Source organism: Narcine bancroftii, chromosome 3 (genome assembly GCF_036971445.1).
Source record: "Narcine bancroftii isolate sNarBan1 chromosome 3, sNarBan1.hap1, whole genome shotgun sequence".
NCBI classification, from domain to species: domain Eukaryota; kingdom Metazoa; phylum Chordata; class Chondrichthyes; order Torpediniformes; family Narcinidae; genus Narcine; species Narcine bancroftii.
The window spans coordinates 103,419,203-103,435,163 of record NC_091471.1 but is presented as its reverse complement, the minus strand read 5'-3'; the positions used below and the strand labels follow the sequence as shown (position 1 = coordinate 103,435,163).

Below are 15,961 nucleotides of genomic sequence, written 5' to 3'. Positions count from 1 at the left end.
CTGATCCTGTAACAGGTTGTTGGGATTGCAAGATGTCTAAAAACATGTAAAAAAAATGGAATCCTACTAAATGTGGTCTTCATGAAAGATAGACTTCAAATCACTGGCAAGGTGACAGCAAAGAATTGAAAGATTTCACTTTCCTTACACCCTCACCCACCCACCCACCCACTTCTGGAAGCTGATTAAGAGGAACTTGACAAGAGGATGTGGAATTCCACAAGTTATAGAGGAAAGTCAGGGATGGTCAAAAGCTGAACCAAGGCTACAGCTACATCACTGAAAGGGTACAATTACATTTGTGACAGAATACTGCATATGTGACCTCAGTAAATTACTCACCCAAACAGGAACCTCATGTATCCTGGTGGCAGTTTTTTACCAAAATGCTCAAATCCTGCACTTTCAAACTTTTTACGACAAGCTCCCATGTACGAAATTTTTCCAATCACAAATCCAAGTATTCCAGCCACTAGAGAGTCAGAGCAAAAAAGGGTGAAAATTATTGATAAGACTGGTTTTGCTGAGAAATGTTGGTTGCCATGAAGTGTTTGGGAGAAGAGATATTTTTCTCTAAAGGCAATCCAGATGGGGAGAAATTTCTACTGATCTGATCACACATAACTTCTCTCTCTGTTCCCCATTTCCCTGGTTTGGGCTAATTAAGTACCGTACTTAAAATTAGCACGAGGAGAGCATGCTGGAGGATCTCAAATGCTTTAATTACAGCCATTTTAGGCAAAGGATATACATCCAGTTGCAGAAATTACAAAAAATGTTGCTTGCCAGATAGAAATTCTTCACCAGGATTCTTTTCTTTTTAACCCCATGAAAGCCTTTCCCCTCATCAACTGAAACGGACTGAGAAAATTCATTCTCAAACTTATCTAACAGCAGAAATTCACCTCCATCTTATGTCTGCTTTACAATACCTTGCAAAACGCAATCTTGACAAACAGGTCCACAACAGACAGTGCAGATTGGTATCAAGCAACGTTAAATCATCACCCCAAATTTTTTTCCTCCCCAATCTTTCTTTTTTGAAGCAAAGGTGCTCCACAACTCTAACCAGTTAATCTACAGGCAAGTGGGAAACATTTCAACCCGCTCTTCCACTGCCCCAGAAAGAAAGGCCACTCCCATGTCAGTCAATAAAGGGAATACTTCTGCACACATCCTGAGGCCAAGCTCTATTTTGTCACTGAGCTGTTTACTGAATCAAATGAGACAATGGACCCTGTGGACAAACCAAAGTTCTCCTCCCAAACTTCCACCACGCTCTGAGAACATCCATGATTAGACCACTGAAAGTGTGGACCACTTCCCATAGTCCCATAACACACTTCTCAATGAAAGTAGGGGATTTTATTGATGATGAAATTCACATCTGAGCAAGTGTTTGGGAATCAAGGCCACAAAACCAGCACAAAGTTAGCAGCAGTGATTCCTGCTCTCGCCACAAATAAATTAACTGGCACCTCAAAGCACAGAAGGAATACCCTCAGTGTTGTGTCCACAACTTCTCCAGATATATTGTCAGAATCCATCTAATTCTCCAGCACTGAACACACGCCTGAGTCTCAGGGATTAGCCACAACACTTGAACTCCTGACACCTGACTTCCAAAAATGGACTTGATATTCCCAGCTCCATTACACAAAGTATCACCTCAATGGACTGAGGAAAAGTTGTTGCAAGGTGATCCAGATCTGTCGTACACATTGGATGGTCACATCTCTTACTTCCTCCAAAGAAATTCAGGAAACAATCTCCAAAATAAAACAAACCTGCTATAAACTTACTCAACTCCTAGTTGTCCTTTTCCTCCAATCAGTGGGAAGAGCTAGAACTGGCATTTTCAGGAGAAAGCCATTTAGACTCGTCCTTGACTTCTCACCATTTTGACTCAGCAAGGGGAAAATCTGCCCATTGAGCACAACTCGATGGAAAGAACTCAGCCATTTCCATGAAAGCAGTTTTCAGCACTAGGGGCAAAACATTGCAATGTAGTGCAAACCATCAACTTACATGCAACTTTAGGAACCGAACCAAACCGTTTAGAAGGAGAAAGAACTCCTACAGAGGAGACACAAGACACAAAATTAATTGACATTTTATTTGTTATTGACCTTATAAAAAGCATAAATTCTGCAAATCTGTGGCGATGAAAGAATTTTTAAATACTTTACAATGATGGAATGGTTTGTTTTGTGAATCAATACTTTTTTTAAGAAAGAATAGCAGTTCCCATTTTTTTAAAAATCCATTTTTATTTGGTTTCCCATTGCTCCTCTTGACCTCAACAGTCATGAGTGTTTGTCAGTTATCAAGTTCTTATTGTGGCTTTACAGCAAACAAATGTTGACAAACATTGTATATTATGTTCATGACAAGAAAAGGATCAGGCCAGTGCATGTTATTTTAGAAATATCTTTCCAAGATTTTGTTCATTGAGCAAAGAACTTGGTAATGCCCAGAATAAGGGCATAACCTCACAGAATTTCTCGACCATGTCACACGGAAATGCTGGAGGGACTCAGGCGGTCTAGCAGCATCTCAAGGAGGTAAACATATATTACCGATGTTTTGGCTCTGAGCCCTTCTTCAAAGACTACAGTCTCAGCAGCTACAGATTTTAGCATTTCACTCTTCTCTACCTCTATATCTTAGTAAGGGCCCAATTTGTTAAGGAACTACATTATCGTTGCCCTGCTTCCACTTGCCACTGACCAAGTGGAGAGGGAGTCATATCCCACAAGAGATACAAAGACAGTGATTTTACCTCTCTAAAGCCCACAAGAAGGCAGCAGTAAGGGAGTGAAACTCAACACCATTCCTTCACAATGAGAACAACTTCTCACACCATTCCTTGATTAGAGGGAACTGATGAACTACCACACAAATTTTACCAACTGATTATTTTTGTCAACTGTAATATTATGAATTAAACTTTTATATTACCGTACCTTTGTACATCAAACCTTGGGTAACAAGCATACTTCCGAGAGATAATGGCAGAGCTGAAAAGCAAAATTTACACAGATAAACAATATTTTCTCAAATTTTCTTTGGCTTGGCTTCGCGGACGAAGATTTATGGAAGGGGTAAAAAGTCCACGTCAGCTGCAGGCTCGTTTGTGGCTGACAAGTCCGATGCGGGACAGGCAGACACGATTGCAGCGGTTGCAAGGGAAAATTGGTTGGTTGGGGTTGGGTTTTTCCTCCTTTGCCTTTTGTCAGTGAGGTGGGCTCTGCGGTCTTCTTCAAAGGAGGTTGCTGCCCGCCAAACTGTGAGGCGCCAAGATGCACGGTTTGAGGCGTTATCAGCCCACTGGCGGTGGTCAATGTGGCAGGCACCAAGAGATTTCTTTAGGCAGTCCTTGTACCTTTTCTTTGGTGCACCTCTGTCACGGTGGCCAGTGGAGAGCTCGCCATATAACACGATCTTGGGAAGGCGATGGTCCTCCATTCTGGAGACGTGACCCATCCAGCGCAGCTGGATCTTCAGCAGCGTGGACTCGATGTTAAGTAAGCATCCGTACAATTGAATACAAATGTATTATGATTCCGTCAAATCAGTTACTATGGCAGGAATGGATTCCTCAATTCTTTGAAATGTGTATGTACAACTGGCACAGTTAGCGCAATACTATTACAGCACCAGTGACCCAGGTCGGGTTGGAATCCAGCGCTGTCTGTAAGGAGTTTGTACGCTCTCTCTGAGCTTGCGTGGGTTTCCTCCAGGTCCACCAGTTTCCTCCCATCCTTCAAAACCTACAGGGTTTGTAGGATAATGGTGTATTTGGGTGGCACAGGCTCGTGGGTCGGAAGGTGTTCACATGGTGTATATCTTAATTATAAAATTGGTCTCATCATTATTGGGAGAAAAAATTTGCATACAAATGTTCATAATTACTAGTTAATATGCTGGGGTTAGGTGTGTATGTCAGAAGCAGAGTTAAGAAAATAAAATCCAAAAGGATCAGTGACAATAATTCAGCCACATTCAAACTGCACAATAATTACAACCAGCAATACATAATCCAGTGGGTTATTCGCGTGAGTATAGTAGCTTTGAATTGCTTGGATTTGTAAAAAAAGCAGATTTAAAAAAAAAATTAAAGTATGATAACCTTTCAAAATACAAATCAGTACTTGCCTCTGAACCAGAAACTCTCTCTTTTACACTCCATGATGATCCTTGCAGTGTTCTGATCACCAAAATGCCAGGTGTACCCATCCTGTATACAAAAGAAAATTTAAAGCAAAAGATTCTTGCTGCAGAAATTTGGTTAAATCAGAATCAAAATTTATTGTCATGAACATGCCATGAAATTCATTGTTTTGCAGCAACCTCACCGTGCAAACACTCATGCAAACCATCTTACAAAATAAATAAAAATAGTGCAAAGTAAGGCAGAGTTCGTGGATCATTGATCATTCAGGAATTTGACAGCAGAGGTAAAGAAGAAGTCCTTGTGCTGCTGAGTGCTCGTCTTCAGGGTCCTGTACCTTTTTTCCTCGTTGGTAGCAGAGTGAAGAGGCATGGCCTTGGTCAATTTCTCCAAATACTTGGCTTCTTTGAAGAAATCTTTTAGGTCAAAAGTAAACATCCTGATCTTCTGCACCTTCTCTTCCACCAGATCCTCCACTTCTTTCCATCTGATGTTAATGGGGTGACAGGAATAGCATAGCAATTAACGCAATGCTGTTATTGCGTCAGCAACTGGGATCAGAGTTCAAATCCCATGCTGTCTGTAAGGAGTTTGTAGGTTCTCCCCACGTCTGTGTGGGTTTCATCTGGGTGCTCCAGTTTCCTCCCACCTTTCAAAATGTACCGGGGGAAGGGGTGTAGGTTAATTGGGTGGCATAGGCTCGTGGGCCGAAAGGACCAGTTACTGTGCTACACGTCTACATTTTTTAAAAATTAATTATGGAACAGAATATCATGACTCAATGCTCCTTTAATAGACTGTGAAGTTGGAGCAGTTCGTTTAAATTGAGGGAAGAAGTATTTAGCATTTTGTTCAGTGTTTAACATAACTTACTTTATTTAACTTTATAAAGCAGTTTTAAAAGAAAAATAGAGATAATGCAAATTAAATAATAGCAATGCAGGTTGCGTAGCAAAATTCAGAATTTTTGGGAAGCAACTTGATTTAAATGTTCAAGACATGCAAAGGTAATGAAGGCAACTGGAGAGAAACTATTTCTGCTGACTGAGGAATCTGGAAAAAGGTCATAATCTAAAACGGTATCAGGCTTTGAGGAATGAAGTTGGATATCCTGCTATAAACAGAGTTCAGAAACATGGAACGACTTTCTGGAAGTGGCAACTGATGCTGAATGATTATTAATTAGAAAGTTGACATTGATATTTTGATGACCTAAAGGATATAACTACTCTTTGCAGACGATGCCGTTTAGTTGCCCATTCTGAGCCAGCTCTTCAGCGCTTGACGTCCTGTTTTGCGGAAACTGCCAAAATGATTGGCCTGGAAGTCAGCCTGCAGAAAACTGAGGTCCTCCATCAGCCAGCTCCCCACCATGACTACCAGCCCCCCCACATCTCCATCGGGCACACAAAACTCAAAACAGTCAACCAGTTTACCTATGTCAGCTGCACCATTTCATTGGATGCCAGGATCGACAACGAGATAGACAACAGATTCGCCAAGGCAAATAGCGCCTTTGGAAGACTACACAAAAGAGTCTGGAAAAACAACCAACTGTAAAACCTCACAAAGATTAGCGTATATAGAGCCGTTGTCATACCCACACTCCTGTTCGGCTCCGAATCATGGGTCCTCTACCGGCATCACCTACGGCTCCTAGAACGTTCCACCAGTGTTGTCTCCGCTCCATCCTCAACATTCATTGGAGCGACCATCTCCAACATCGAAGTACTCCAGATGGCAGAGGCCGACAGCATCGAATACACGCTGCTGAAGATCAAACTGCGCTGGGTAGCTCACGTCTCCAGAATGGAGGACCATCGCCTTCCCAAGATCGTGTTATATGGCGAGCTCTCCACTGGCCACCGAGACAGAGGTGCACCAAAGAAGAGGTACAAGGACTGCCTAAAGAAATCTCTTGGTGCCTGCCACATTGACCACCGCCAGTGGGCTGATATTGCCTCAAACCGTGCATCTTGGCACCTCACAGTTCGGCGGGCAGCAACCTCCTTTGAAGAAGACCGCAGAGCCCACCTCACTGACAAAAGACAAAGGAGGAAAAACCTAACACCCAACCCCAACCCACCAATTTTCCCTTGCAACCGCTGTAACCGTGTCTCCCTGTCCCGCATTGGACTTGTCAGCCACAAACGAGCCAGCAGCTGACGTGGACATTACCCCTCCATAAATCTTCGTCCGCAAAGACAAGCCAAAGAAAGAAAGGATATAACGATGGTCAGGAGGGAACAATTATTCAAGGAGCTAAATAGTTGTGTTCCTTGAAAGGAGGTCCAAATAATTCCATTTCTGGGAACACCCAAAAGCCAATTGACCCCGCAGAAGCACCATCATTAACCCCACTCGCTCTCCTCTCCAGACTAAATTTGAACTTAATTTCTCCATCTCCACTACATCTATTTTGACAATGTCAACTTCCTTATGAATGCTTTTGATGCAACTTTTTTTGCTCAATCAAGAATTTTCTACACAATGGCTGTCAGGGATTTTTGACCACACCCATCCCATTTCCACACTCGAAACACACCCATTCGTCTTCCCCTCAAAAACCATGATCATATCACTCTTGTTCTCTTCCAGTCAATAATCAGCACCTGCCATTTCAAACACCAGGAGAGTAACGTTGCCACCAAATAGATCTTCCTCTTCCTACTTCTTCCAGCACTCCAAAGGTGTAACACCCCTTGCAGCACCTTGGTCCCACTCCCCAATCTCCAACATAACCTTCCCTTACCAACACTCTATCATCGTCCTTTCCCTCCCACTGCTCAGGACTACAGACACTGCTTCTAATTAAAGCAGTGCATTTTTCCAGCAGTATTTCACATTCACTGCTCAAAATCCAAACCCAGAGACCAAATGCAGACTGAGTGACTGTAGCCCAGAAAATGGTTCTGTTCTTGCTTCAGATTTATTTAGAAGAATGTTTTTGAGAAACTGCTGGAGGAAATTAACAGCAATAGTGGAGAAAAGAACTGTTGTGGCAGCACACATCACTCGTGGCGAACTGGCCCAGCTTGTATCGCTGCACCGACGGGGCAGCCGCGAGATGATGGCGCCATTGGGGGACCTCTGTGCCTCGTGGCATAGGCCAAAGCGCGTGCCTCAGGCAAGCGTGATGACATCACCACCGATGCGGGGGCGGAGCTCACGCCTTTAAAGGGTACACTCAAAGTTTGAATAAAGTTTATTTGAAACCCCCATCGTGTTAGTAGTGTGTTTCATTCCTTGTAGCAGCCGCTACACTGGTGACCCCAGCGAGCCCAGATGGTTTTCTGGCCTCCCGATATGGACGCAAGAGCAATCAACGCGGACATGGTGAAACTCTCCCCCCACTCCCACCCCTCCCCCCCCCCCGGGATGCATCGCCCACGCACTTGGTTCGGGCAAGTGGAGGCCCATTTTCACTTCAGACACATCACCTCAGATGCCACGATGTTCTATCATGTTGTGAGTGCGCTCAATGAAGAAACCGCAGCCAGGGTGGACAACGTCATCCACGACCCACCAGAGGAAGGTCAATACCTCACTCTCAAAAGCCTCCTCCTCTGGACCTTCGGCCTCTCCTGTCGGCAGCGTTCCGCCAGGCTCCTACACCTGGACCATCTAGGCGACAGGATTCCATCTGCCCTCATGAATGAGATGCTGGCACTGGCAGAGGGCCACAGACCCTGCTTGATGTTAGAATAGGCTTTCCTTGAGCAGATGGCAGAGGACATCCTACTCCTGCTAGCAGATGAAGATTTCTCAGACCCACGCATAGTCACAACCCGTGCAGATGTGCTCTGGTGGACCAAGCGACAAAACGAGGCCACCCTAAGTCAGGTCGCCTGCCCAGGACCCAATCAGCCACAGGCGCCCCCCAGCACAAACTAGAAGAACAACACTTTCTACCATCAACGCTGGGGTCCCACGACCCGGCCAGCCGCCGTTAATGGCCACAACGGCTGGCCACACAAACAGCCTCCTGCATGTGATTGATAGGTCCAGTGACCAGCGTTTCCTGGTAGACACCAGAGCAGAACTGAGTGTGCTTCCCCCGACTACCCTTGAGACCCGCACACGAGGCCCAACCCTATGGGCAGCCAACAGATCCTCCATCAAGACTTTTGGCACACGCAGCGCACAGATTCAGATTGGCAAGGACAGGTTTTGCCTCAGTGTGCACAGCGCTGCTGGGAGCCTCAGTGTGCACAGCATGTTGGCGGACATCAAAGGCAAGCAATTGGTACACACCTGCACCTTCCAATCCTTCCACCTCAACTCCACAGACGCATGCGACCCAGGAATAGCTTCCATTAGCACCCCTAAGGATGAGTATTCTTGCATGCTCGATGAATTCCCCGCCATCCTGCAGCCACAGTTCACTTCCGCCATGCCCCACAAGGAGTCCGCCACCATGCCAGACCGATACCCCATCCCGCATATACAGGAATTTACGGCTAACTTGCATGGTGCCAGAGTTTTCTCGAAGGTCGACCTGGTATGGGGTTACCACTAAATCCCAGTCCACCCCGACGACATCGGCAAGACCGCCATCATCACCCCATTCGGCCTATTTGAGTTCCTGTGAATGCCTTTCGGCCCTTAAAAACGCGGCCCAGGTATTTCAACGGCTGATGGATGCAGTGGGCAGATACCTGGATTTCGTGTTTATCTATCTAGACGACATTCTCATCGCTCGTCAGGACCACGACGAACACAAGGTTCATCTCCGTGCACTATTCGCCCATCTGATAGAGTTCGGCCTCACTGTCAACGTGGCCAAGTGCCAATTTGGCAAGGAGTCCCTGCAGTTCCTGGGCCATACCATCTCCGCAGATGGGGCTGTCCCAGCACCCAAGAAGGTCGCAGCTGTACGCCAGTTCCTGAAGCCCAACACCCTCAAAGGTCTACAGGAATTCACCGGGATGGTCAACTTTTACCACCGCTTCATCCCAGGGACGGCTCGCATCATGCAGCCATTGTTTGCACTGATCATCACCAAGAACAAGACCCTGAAATGGACGGAAGAGGCCGAGAACATTTTCCCCATGATGAAGGAAGCCCTGGCGAGCGCCACCCTACTGGCCCACCTGCAGCCCGATGACCATACCGCACTCTCAGTGGATGCTTCAGCCACAGCTGTCGGGGGCGTATTGGGATAATCAGTCAATGGCCAGTGGCACCCACTTGCATTCTTCAGCAAGCACCTCCGCCCCCCCCCCCGGAACTAAAATATAGCGCCTTCGATAGGGAGCTTCTGGCCCTGTACCTGGCCATCAGACACTTCTGGTACTTCCTGGATGGCAGGCCATTCAATATTTTCACCGACTACAAGCCGCTCACTCAAGCCCTCACCATGTTAAAGGATCCCTGGTCGGTGCGCCAGCAGCGGCATCTGTCCTACGTATTGGAGTTCACCACTTACATCCGACACCGAGCAGGTAAGGAGAATGTCATTGCAGATGTGCTCTCAAGGCCCACCATCCACAGCCTCGCCCCCAGCCTGGACTATGCCCAGCTAGCACAGACGCAGATGGAGAATGCAGACACACAAGCTTTCCACACCACCATCACGAGCCTCCGGCTCCAAGACCTCAAACTGCTGGACATCCCCGACATGCTGCTCTACAACGTCTCTACTGGCTCGCCGCGCTCGGTAGTCCCACTGCAATGGAGACCGCAGGCCTTCAGCATAGTCCACGACTTGGCTCACCCTTCAGTCAAGACCCAATCTCGCAGCATGGTGGCAGAACATTTCGTGTGGCACAGCCTCAAGAAACAGGTAGCCCAGATGGCAAGAAACTCCAAAGTCAGGTGCCATGTAAAGCCAGGCCTCCAAAGTTCAGCGCCGTGTAAAGGCCCCGGAACAGCAGTTTGACTCCCCAGCCAAGAGGTTCAAACACATACACATCGACATCGTGGGCACCCTACCGGTGTCCAGAGATGCCCGCTACTTGTTGACTGTAGTGTACCGATGGCTGGAAGCCATCCCGCTGAGAGACATGTCCGCCGAGACCTGCGCCAGGAATGTACTTGCCCACTGAATCACCAGGTTTGGAGGCCCAGCACACATGACAAGCCACTGGGACATCCAATACACATCCACCCTCTGGTCACAGCTGGCAAACCTCTTAGGGATCAAGCTCCATCATATCACTGCATACTATCCCCAAGCCAATGGCCTAGTGGAGTGCTTCCACCAGCACCTCAAGTCAGCTCTCATGGGTCACCTCACCAGCCCCAAATGGATGGATGAATTGCCCTGGGTCCTGCTTGGCATCAGAACAGCTCCAAAAGAAGACCTACAGGTATCGTCCATGGAGTTGATCTATGGCACACCATTGTCCCTACCCAGGGAGTTCTTCGGCCCAAGCATTGGTTCCGCGACTGAGAATCAGACCTTGCTGGCAGACTTGCAGGGTAAGCTCGCCTCACTAGCGCCCCCCACCACCGACCCACCATGGCAGCCACCTGTCCTGCATCCCCAAAGAGCTGGCCACTGCTGATTTCGTTTTTGTCTGGCAAGGCCCACACACCACACCCCTGCAGCGCCCCTACGAAGTCCTTAAATGCTTAGGCAAGACGTTCACCCTGGACATCGGGGGCAAGGGGGAGTTATTCACAGTCAACCGACTCAAGGCGGCACACCTGGACCATAGCCAGGCAGTAGTGACAGCCTGGCCGAAACGACGAGGTCAACTGCCCAAGCGGTGAGATGCGTAAACCTGTTCTGGGTGTGGGGGGGGGTTGTGTGGCAGTGCACATCACTCGTGGCAAACCGGCCCTGCATGTATCGTTGCACCAGTGGGGAAGCCGTGAGAAGATGGTGCCGTCGGGGGACCTCCGTTCCTCGTGGCATAGGCCAAAGCGCACGGTTCGGGTGAGCATCACCACCGACGACACAGGGTGGAGCTCTTAAAGGGCACACGAGAAGTTTGAATAAACAGTTCATGTTAGTGGTGTGTTTCATTCTGTGTAGCAGCCGCTACACTGTCAACATTTCAAGCCTGAACCTTACATTAAGGCAGAGTTCAGAGGAGAGATAATTAGTATAATATGGACAAGGTGAGAGTCATTGGGCAGATGACAGTACCCATTGGTGAATAAGGGAGTGATGAAGGATGGACAGAGGCAGTTGATTAGTTGGTGCCTGAAAAAGAGAGATAGAGGGAAGAGAAACAAAGGGGTCAAGAGGAAGATAAGCCATACAGGGTGGAGCAGAAAGATGAGTAAACAAAGGCTGTTGAAGGGAAGAACGGACAGGACCAAATAGATGCAGATGGGAGGAGAAAGAGGGGAGAGAATCCAGGGGAAATGTGGTTGGAAGAAGTGGGGGGGGGGGGCAAGAAGACAAAAATGGGTGGATAAGGCAAAAATAAAGATGCCATTTGGTTCTGGCTCTATCAAAAATAATAGATTTTTTTTAACTTGGCATTTGAATTGAATAAACCCTCTTTACTAATGGCATAATTACAAGCCACAGTCTTGGAACTTTGACATCAATATTCAACCTTGAATATATTATCAAAGTTGTCCCTAAATTGTACAGTTCAAGACCATACACTGCAGGACCATTCACATAGCTCCAGTGAATACCTCTGATACCATCAGCATATCTCAGTCCTTAGGGAAGTCTGCCAGTTACTCCTCAGACTTGAAAATGAGGTTTCTCCTTCAACATTAGGCAGTAAGTGATACTTAACTCACATTTAAAAACAAAATCCCTTCTGAAAAGCAATAATTAAAAAAAACTTTAAAATATTTTTCTATTGATACTGGTTGATTGGGAAGGAAGTGAGAATAGAATACAATTGGTCAAAGATCAACTGGAGAAAATCAAATACACATTAAGAGGGTCCAGCAGAAAATCTGATCATAAACAGCAGCCCTTTATGCATTATTTCTCTGAATTACAACTGCTTTCAGAGGAAAAGATTAACTGTGAGATGGTTGTACCAGTACATTTGGTAATATATCAATGATACTGTCAACAAAGGTGCCAAGGGGGTCAGGGAGTAGCCGGGGTGGGGGGGGGGGGGGTGAGTCCAGACATGTATCTGAGGGTGCATATGAACAACTGAGTATAGGAGCACATTGTACAATGCATACAAAGTTGTTTTTGATGTTCAATAAATACATTTTGGAAAAAAAAATTTGCCTTGTAAAATCAGAAATCAGTTGAATCACCAGACCTCTGCAAATATGATCATATCTTTTCATTCATTGATATCACACAATGTTGACTTGTTTGTTTTTGTGAAAAGCTGCTGCTTAAATACTCAGGGGCCTTTCTGCCACCTCTTGGTATTTCTGACACATTGCAGGGGCTGTAAAGGATAAACTCAGCTGAAAGTAATGAATCCAGAACAGAATTTTAAAATCTCAGGATTCATGATTTAGTAACATAAAAAATGAAAGTAGGGGGAGGTTATTGAGAGCCCTTTGCACCAGCTCGAACAATCAAGAAAATCAAGGTGGATCTTAGCTCACCACTCAAGGGATGGGCTGAGATTAAAGGTTGCCTCAGTCTGCCAAACCCACATCTTTCTTCTCTTTGGCTTGGCTTCGCAGGCGAAGATTTAAGGAGGGGTACTTCCACGTCAGCTGCAGGCTCGTTGGTGACTGACAAGTCCGACGCGGGACAGGCAGGCACGGCTGCAGCGGTTGCAAGGGAACATTGGTGGGTTGGGGTTGGGTGTTGGGTTGTTCCTCCTTTGTCTTTTGTCAGTGAGGTGGGCTCTGCGGTCTTCTTCAAAGGAGGTTGCTGCCCACCGAACTGTGAGGCGCCAAGATGCACGGTTGGTGGCGATATCAGCCCACTGGCGGTGGTCAATGTGGCAGGCACCACATCACATGAATCATGTCACACCCCCTTTCTACACTCATCTCATGTTCTTTGATTCCTTCAGTATGGTTGAGTGATGTACTAGGTGCTGCTAGCAACTTATGGAGCCAACAATTCCTCTCTCTCCCCCCCCCCCCCCACCCCCCATTTAATCAATTAAAAAATCACATTCCTTTTATTTAAACAAATTGGGGTGGCCAATTGATGGGCGTTCTGTAAAACACAAAAGTGTTTCGGTGAAATTCTGCAGGATACACCCATCAGGCCCGAAATGCTGGCTACCCTCTACTTCCCATGGGATGCTGGGTGACCTGCTGGGTTTCTCTCGCCTGCCCGTGCATTGCACCCCACCCCAGTCTCTGCAGACTTGAACCTGACGGGCGCTCTCTTTTCCTCCCTCTCACCGTGAGGCGAAATTCGGACAAGGGCTGGGAACTGGAAATGAAGACCAGGCAGCGGCTCCTTCGGGTGGTGAACGGCCAAGCGTCTGAATGCCCCCCTTCAAGGCCGCTGTGGCACTCAGCTCCGACACTGGCCGGCTCTGCGTACTTACCCCTTTGCACGGTGGCTTCTGCTGATTTTGCCGCGGGGCAGTTGGGCTGGACATTGCGGCTCCTCGCCAATAACGTCCACTCGATGGCAAGTACGCGACCGGACTCCCCTCGCCAATGACTTCCTGTTTGGTCGCATCCCTTCGGATCGGACGTAACTCCGCCTATTGACGCACTGGAACATTGCCAGAGAGTGTCCCCTCCAAATCATCTCATGGGCGGGAAACTTCGTTCATCGCCTGTCTTTTTGGAAGGATCTGCAGCCCAAATCGCCTTTCTCATTAAGCAGCTCTCGGGCTGTGTCTTGAAGTAGTAGCGCAGCGTCCGCTGGCTTTCCCGCCTCACTCAGGCCGGAGTTACCACACAAAAAAAAATAATCCGTCTGCCTGACCGCAGTATCTTCTGAATGTGGAACGAAGGTCTCCGCAAATAAGGGGATGGTTTCATTCTCAATTTTCAAAACTTTAAAATCCCCTGCCGTTGCCATTGCAACGTGATAACGTTTCCCCGGCCATCTGATCATCGGAGCCAAAGGCCGTCACCTGCCAACTGGGGAGAGAAGCTGAAAGTCAAGCCTGAAGCACTGCGTTCCTGGGCTCGGCGAGTGGCTGTGGTGATACGACCGCCAGCAGGGGGCGATCTCTGCAGGAAGACCACCTGGGGGCTGACTCCACCTGGCCGGCTGTCCATCAGCCGACCCCACTAGAGATCTGAGCAGGCCCTTCCTGAGCCAGTCACAGGAGGAGCTGAACTGGTGTTCAGATTTTCACTTGAATAAAGCTTGTTGTCCAATGTTTTGCGTTTGCTTGCTGCTACCTCAGTGCACCACAGTGGATAAGAGATTTTAGTGACGCAAGGGCAATAGTTTGATTAAACAAACTGATTGAATTAAATTAATAAAGATTAAGGGAGGTGATATCTTGCAGCATGTATCTCACCGCTGCAGATATTTGGCCCATGAAGTCCATGCTGGCTCAGAGAACAATCCCATTCCCTTACAATGTATTCTCCCTCACATGATGCCAATGGTTGACAGAATCCATTTAGTCCCGTGGTGACCATAGTTGCTGAAACTGTGAGCCTGTCTGATCCCTGGGAAAATTTCAGAATTCAGCAAAGGAATACCAAAGGATTCATAAGGAAACTTAAAAATATAAAAACAAAGAGCTTCCATCGATTGACGACAAGGAAAATTGTTGTTCGGGTTAATGTGAGTCCCGAACAGTTTGAGGCAGGAGAAATAAAGAAATAGTGGGGAAGTTAAACATGGTGAAACACAAAAGTCTGCAAACGCTGTGATTGCAGTAAAAACATACTGAAATGCTGGAGGGACCCTGTCGGTCTTTTTTGGGCCTGAGCCCTTCTTCAAGGAATGAGCCAAAAGCAGGAAATCTTAGAATTCAGATGGTGCTGCCTGGGGGAAGAATCCAGACCAAGAAAAGATGTCTTTGGATATGATAAGGAAGAGATAAGAATTTATTATGACTGCGCAAAAGGAGATGGGGAAGGGAGAAGGCCCATTCGTGCCAGGCCTTCACCTAGTAGTGCCAAGATAAAACTTAAAACTTGCCTAAAAGGCTGCTCCAGCATCACATTCATGTCGGGTGGCACCTCATAGCGCCCTCCAGAGCTGATGGAGTAGGGGTGACTGGTGCTGTGATGCCACGCATGATAAATATGCAGCAGAGCAATGGCTGTCTTCCCTACCCATAATCCTCCACGCAGCTGGAACTGCTCTAAATTTTCCAGACCAGTTCCAGCTGTGAGGGGAATTATGGGTAGGGAAGATGGCCATTGCTCTGCCATATTTTGAACCGCAGAGACTGGCCCTGAAGCTGAAGTGGCCCAGTGAGATTGTCACACCCCGCACCAACCGCCCCCCTGACGACCCCTGCCCCGATGGCCCTCGCTGGCTCCCGCTGCCCTGATTGCTCCCACTGGCCCCACGGCCCCAATGGGCTGGCCCCCACTGCCTTAACGGCTCCTGCTCACTGCCCCTACCTTGAGGGAGTCATGAAGGGAGAGAGGTGAGTGGTGAGATGGGTCGCAAGCTGACAGCATCATTAGCCCGCCCCTAATCAGCCACTTGCAACTGCTGAACATTCATGTGGGTCAGCGGAGCACTGTGCTCTGCCAATCATCAATCCCCGCAAAGGGTTGGATTCAGTGCCTCGGAGCCAGCCTTGGCACATTCAGAAAGGTAAGTCTCCCGACATTAGGCCGGAGAACCTCTGCCTTTACTGTCAGGTATTTTCCTTGCTTGAAAGGGCCTTGAAGAAGTGGGGGTGGGGGTGTAGCAAGTAGCACTGCGGTCACGCTGCTCCAGGGACCCAGGTTTGATCTTGACCTTGGATGATGGACTTGTATTATCTCCCTTTGACCATGTTT

General features: G+C 47.5%; 1 protein-coding gene across 3 annotated transcripts in view; it reads right to left on the bottom strand.

Annotated features, from left to right (window-relative positions):
• ociad2 (OCIA domain containing 2) overlaps positions 1–15,961 on the bottom strand; it is a 38,467-nt gene that overhangs the window by 4,936 nt on the left and 17,570 nt on the right. The window contains exons 1-5 of one of the 3 annotated variants that reach the window (XM_069924687.1): positions 13,576–13,734; positions 4,159–4,240; positions 2,967–3,020; positions 2,029–2,076; positions 343–472 (exon numbers count right to left, since the gene is read on the bottom strand). In XM_069924687.1, coding sequence (XP_069780788.1) covers positions 343–472; positions 2,029–2,076; positions 2,967–3,020; positions 4,159–4,240; positions 13,576–13,629 — 368 coding nt within the window. In that variant the 5' untranslated portion in view covers positions 13,630–13,734. Of the gene's footprint in view, positions 1–342; positions 473–2,028; positions 2,077–2,966; positions 3,021–4,158; positions 4,241–13,575; positions 13,736–15,961 lie in introns of those variants that run through there. The other 2 variants (XM_069924689.1, XM_069924688.1) reach the window with 2 other exon arrangements.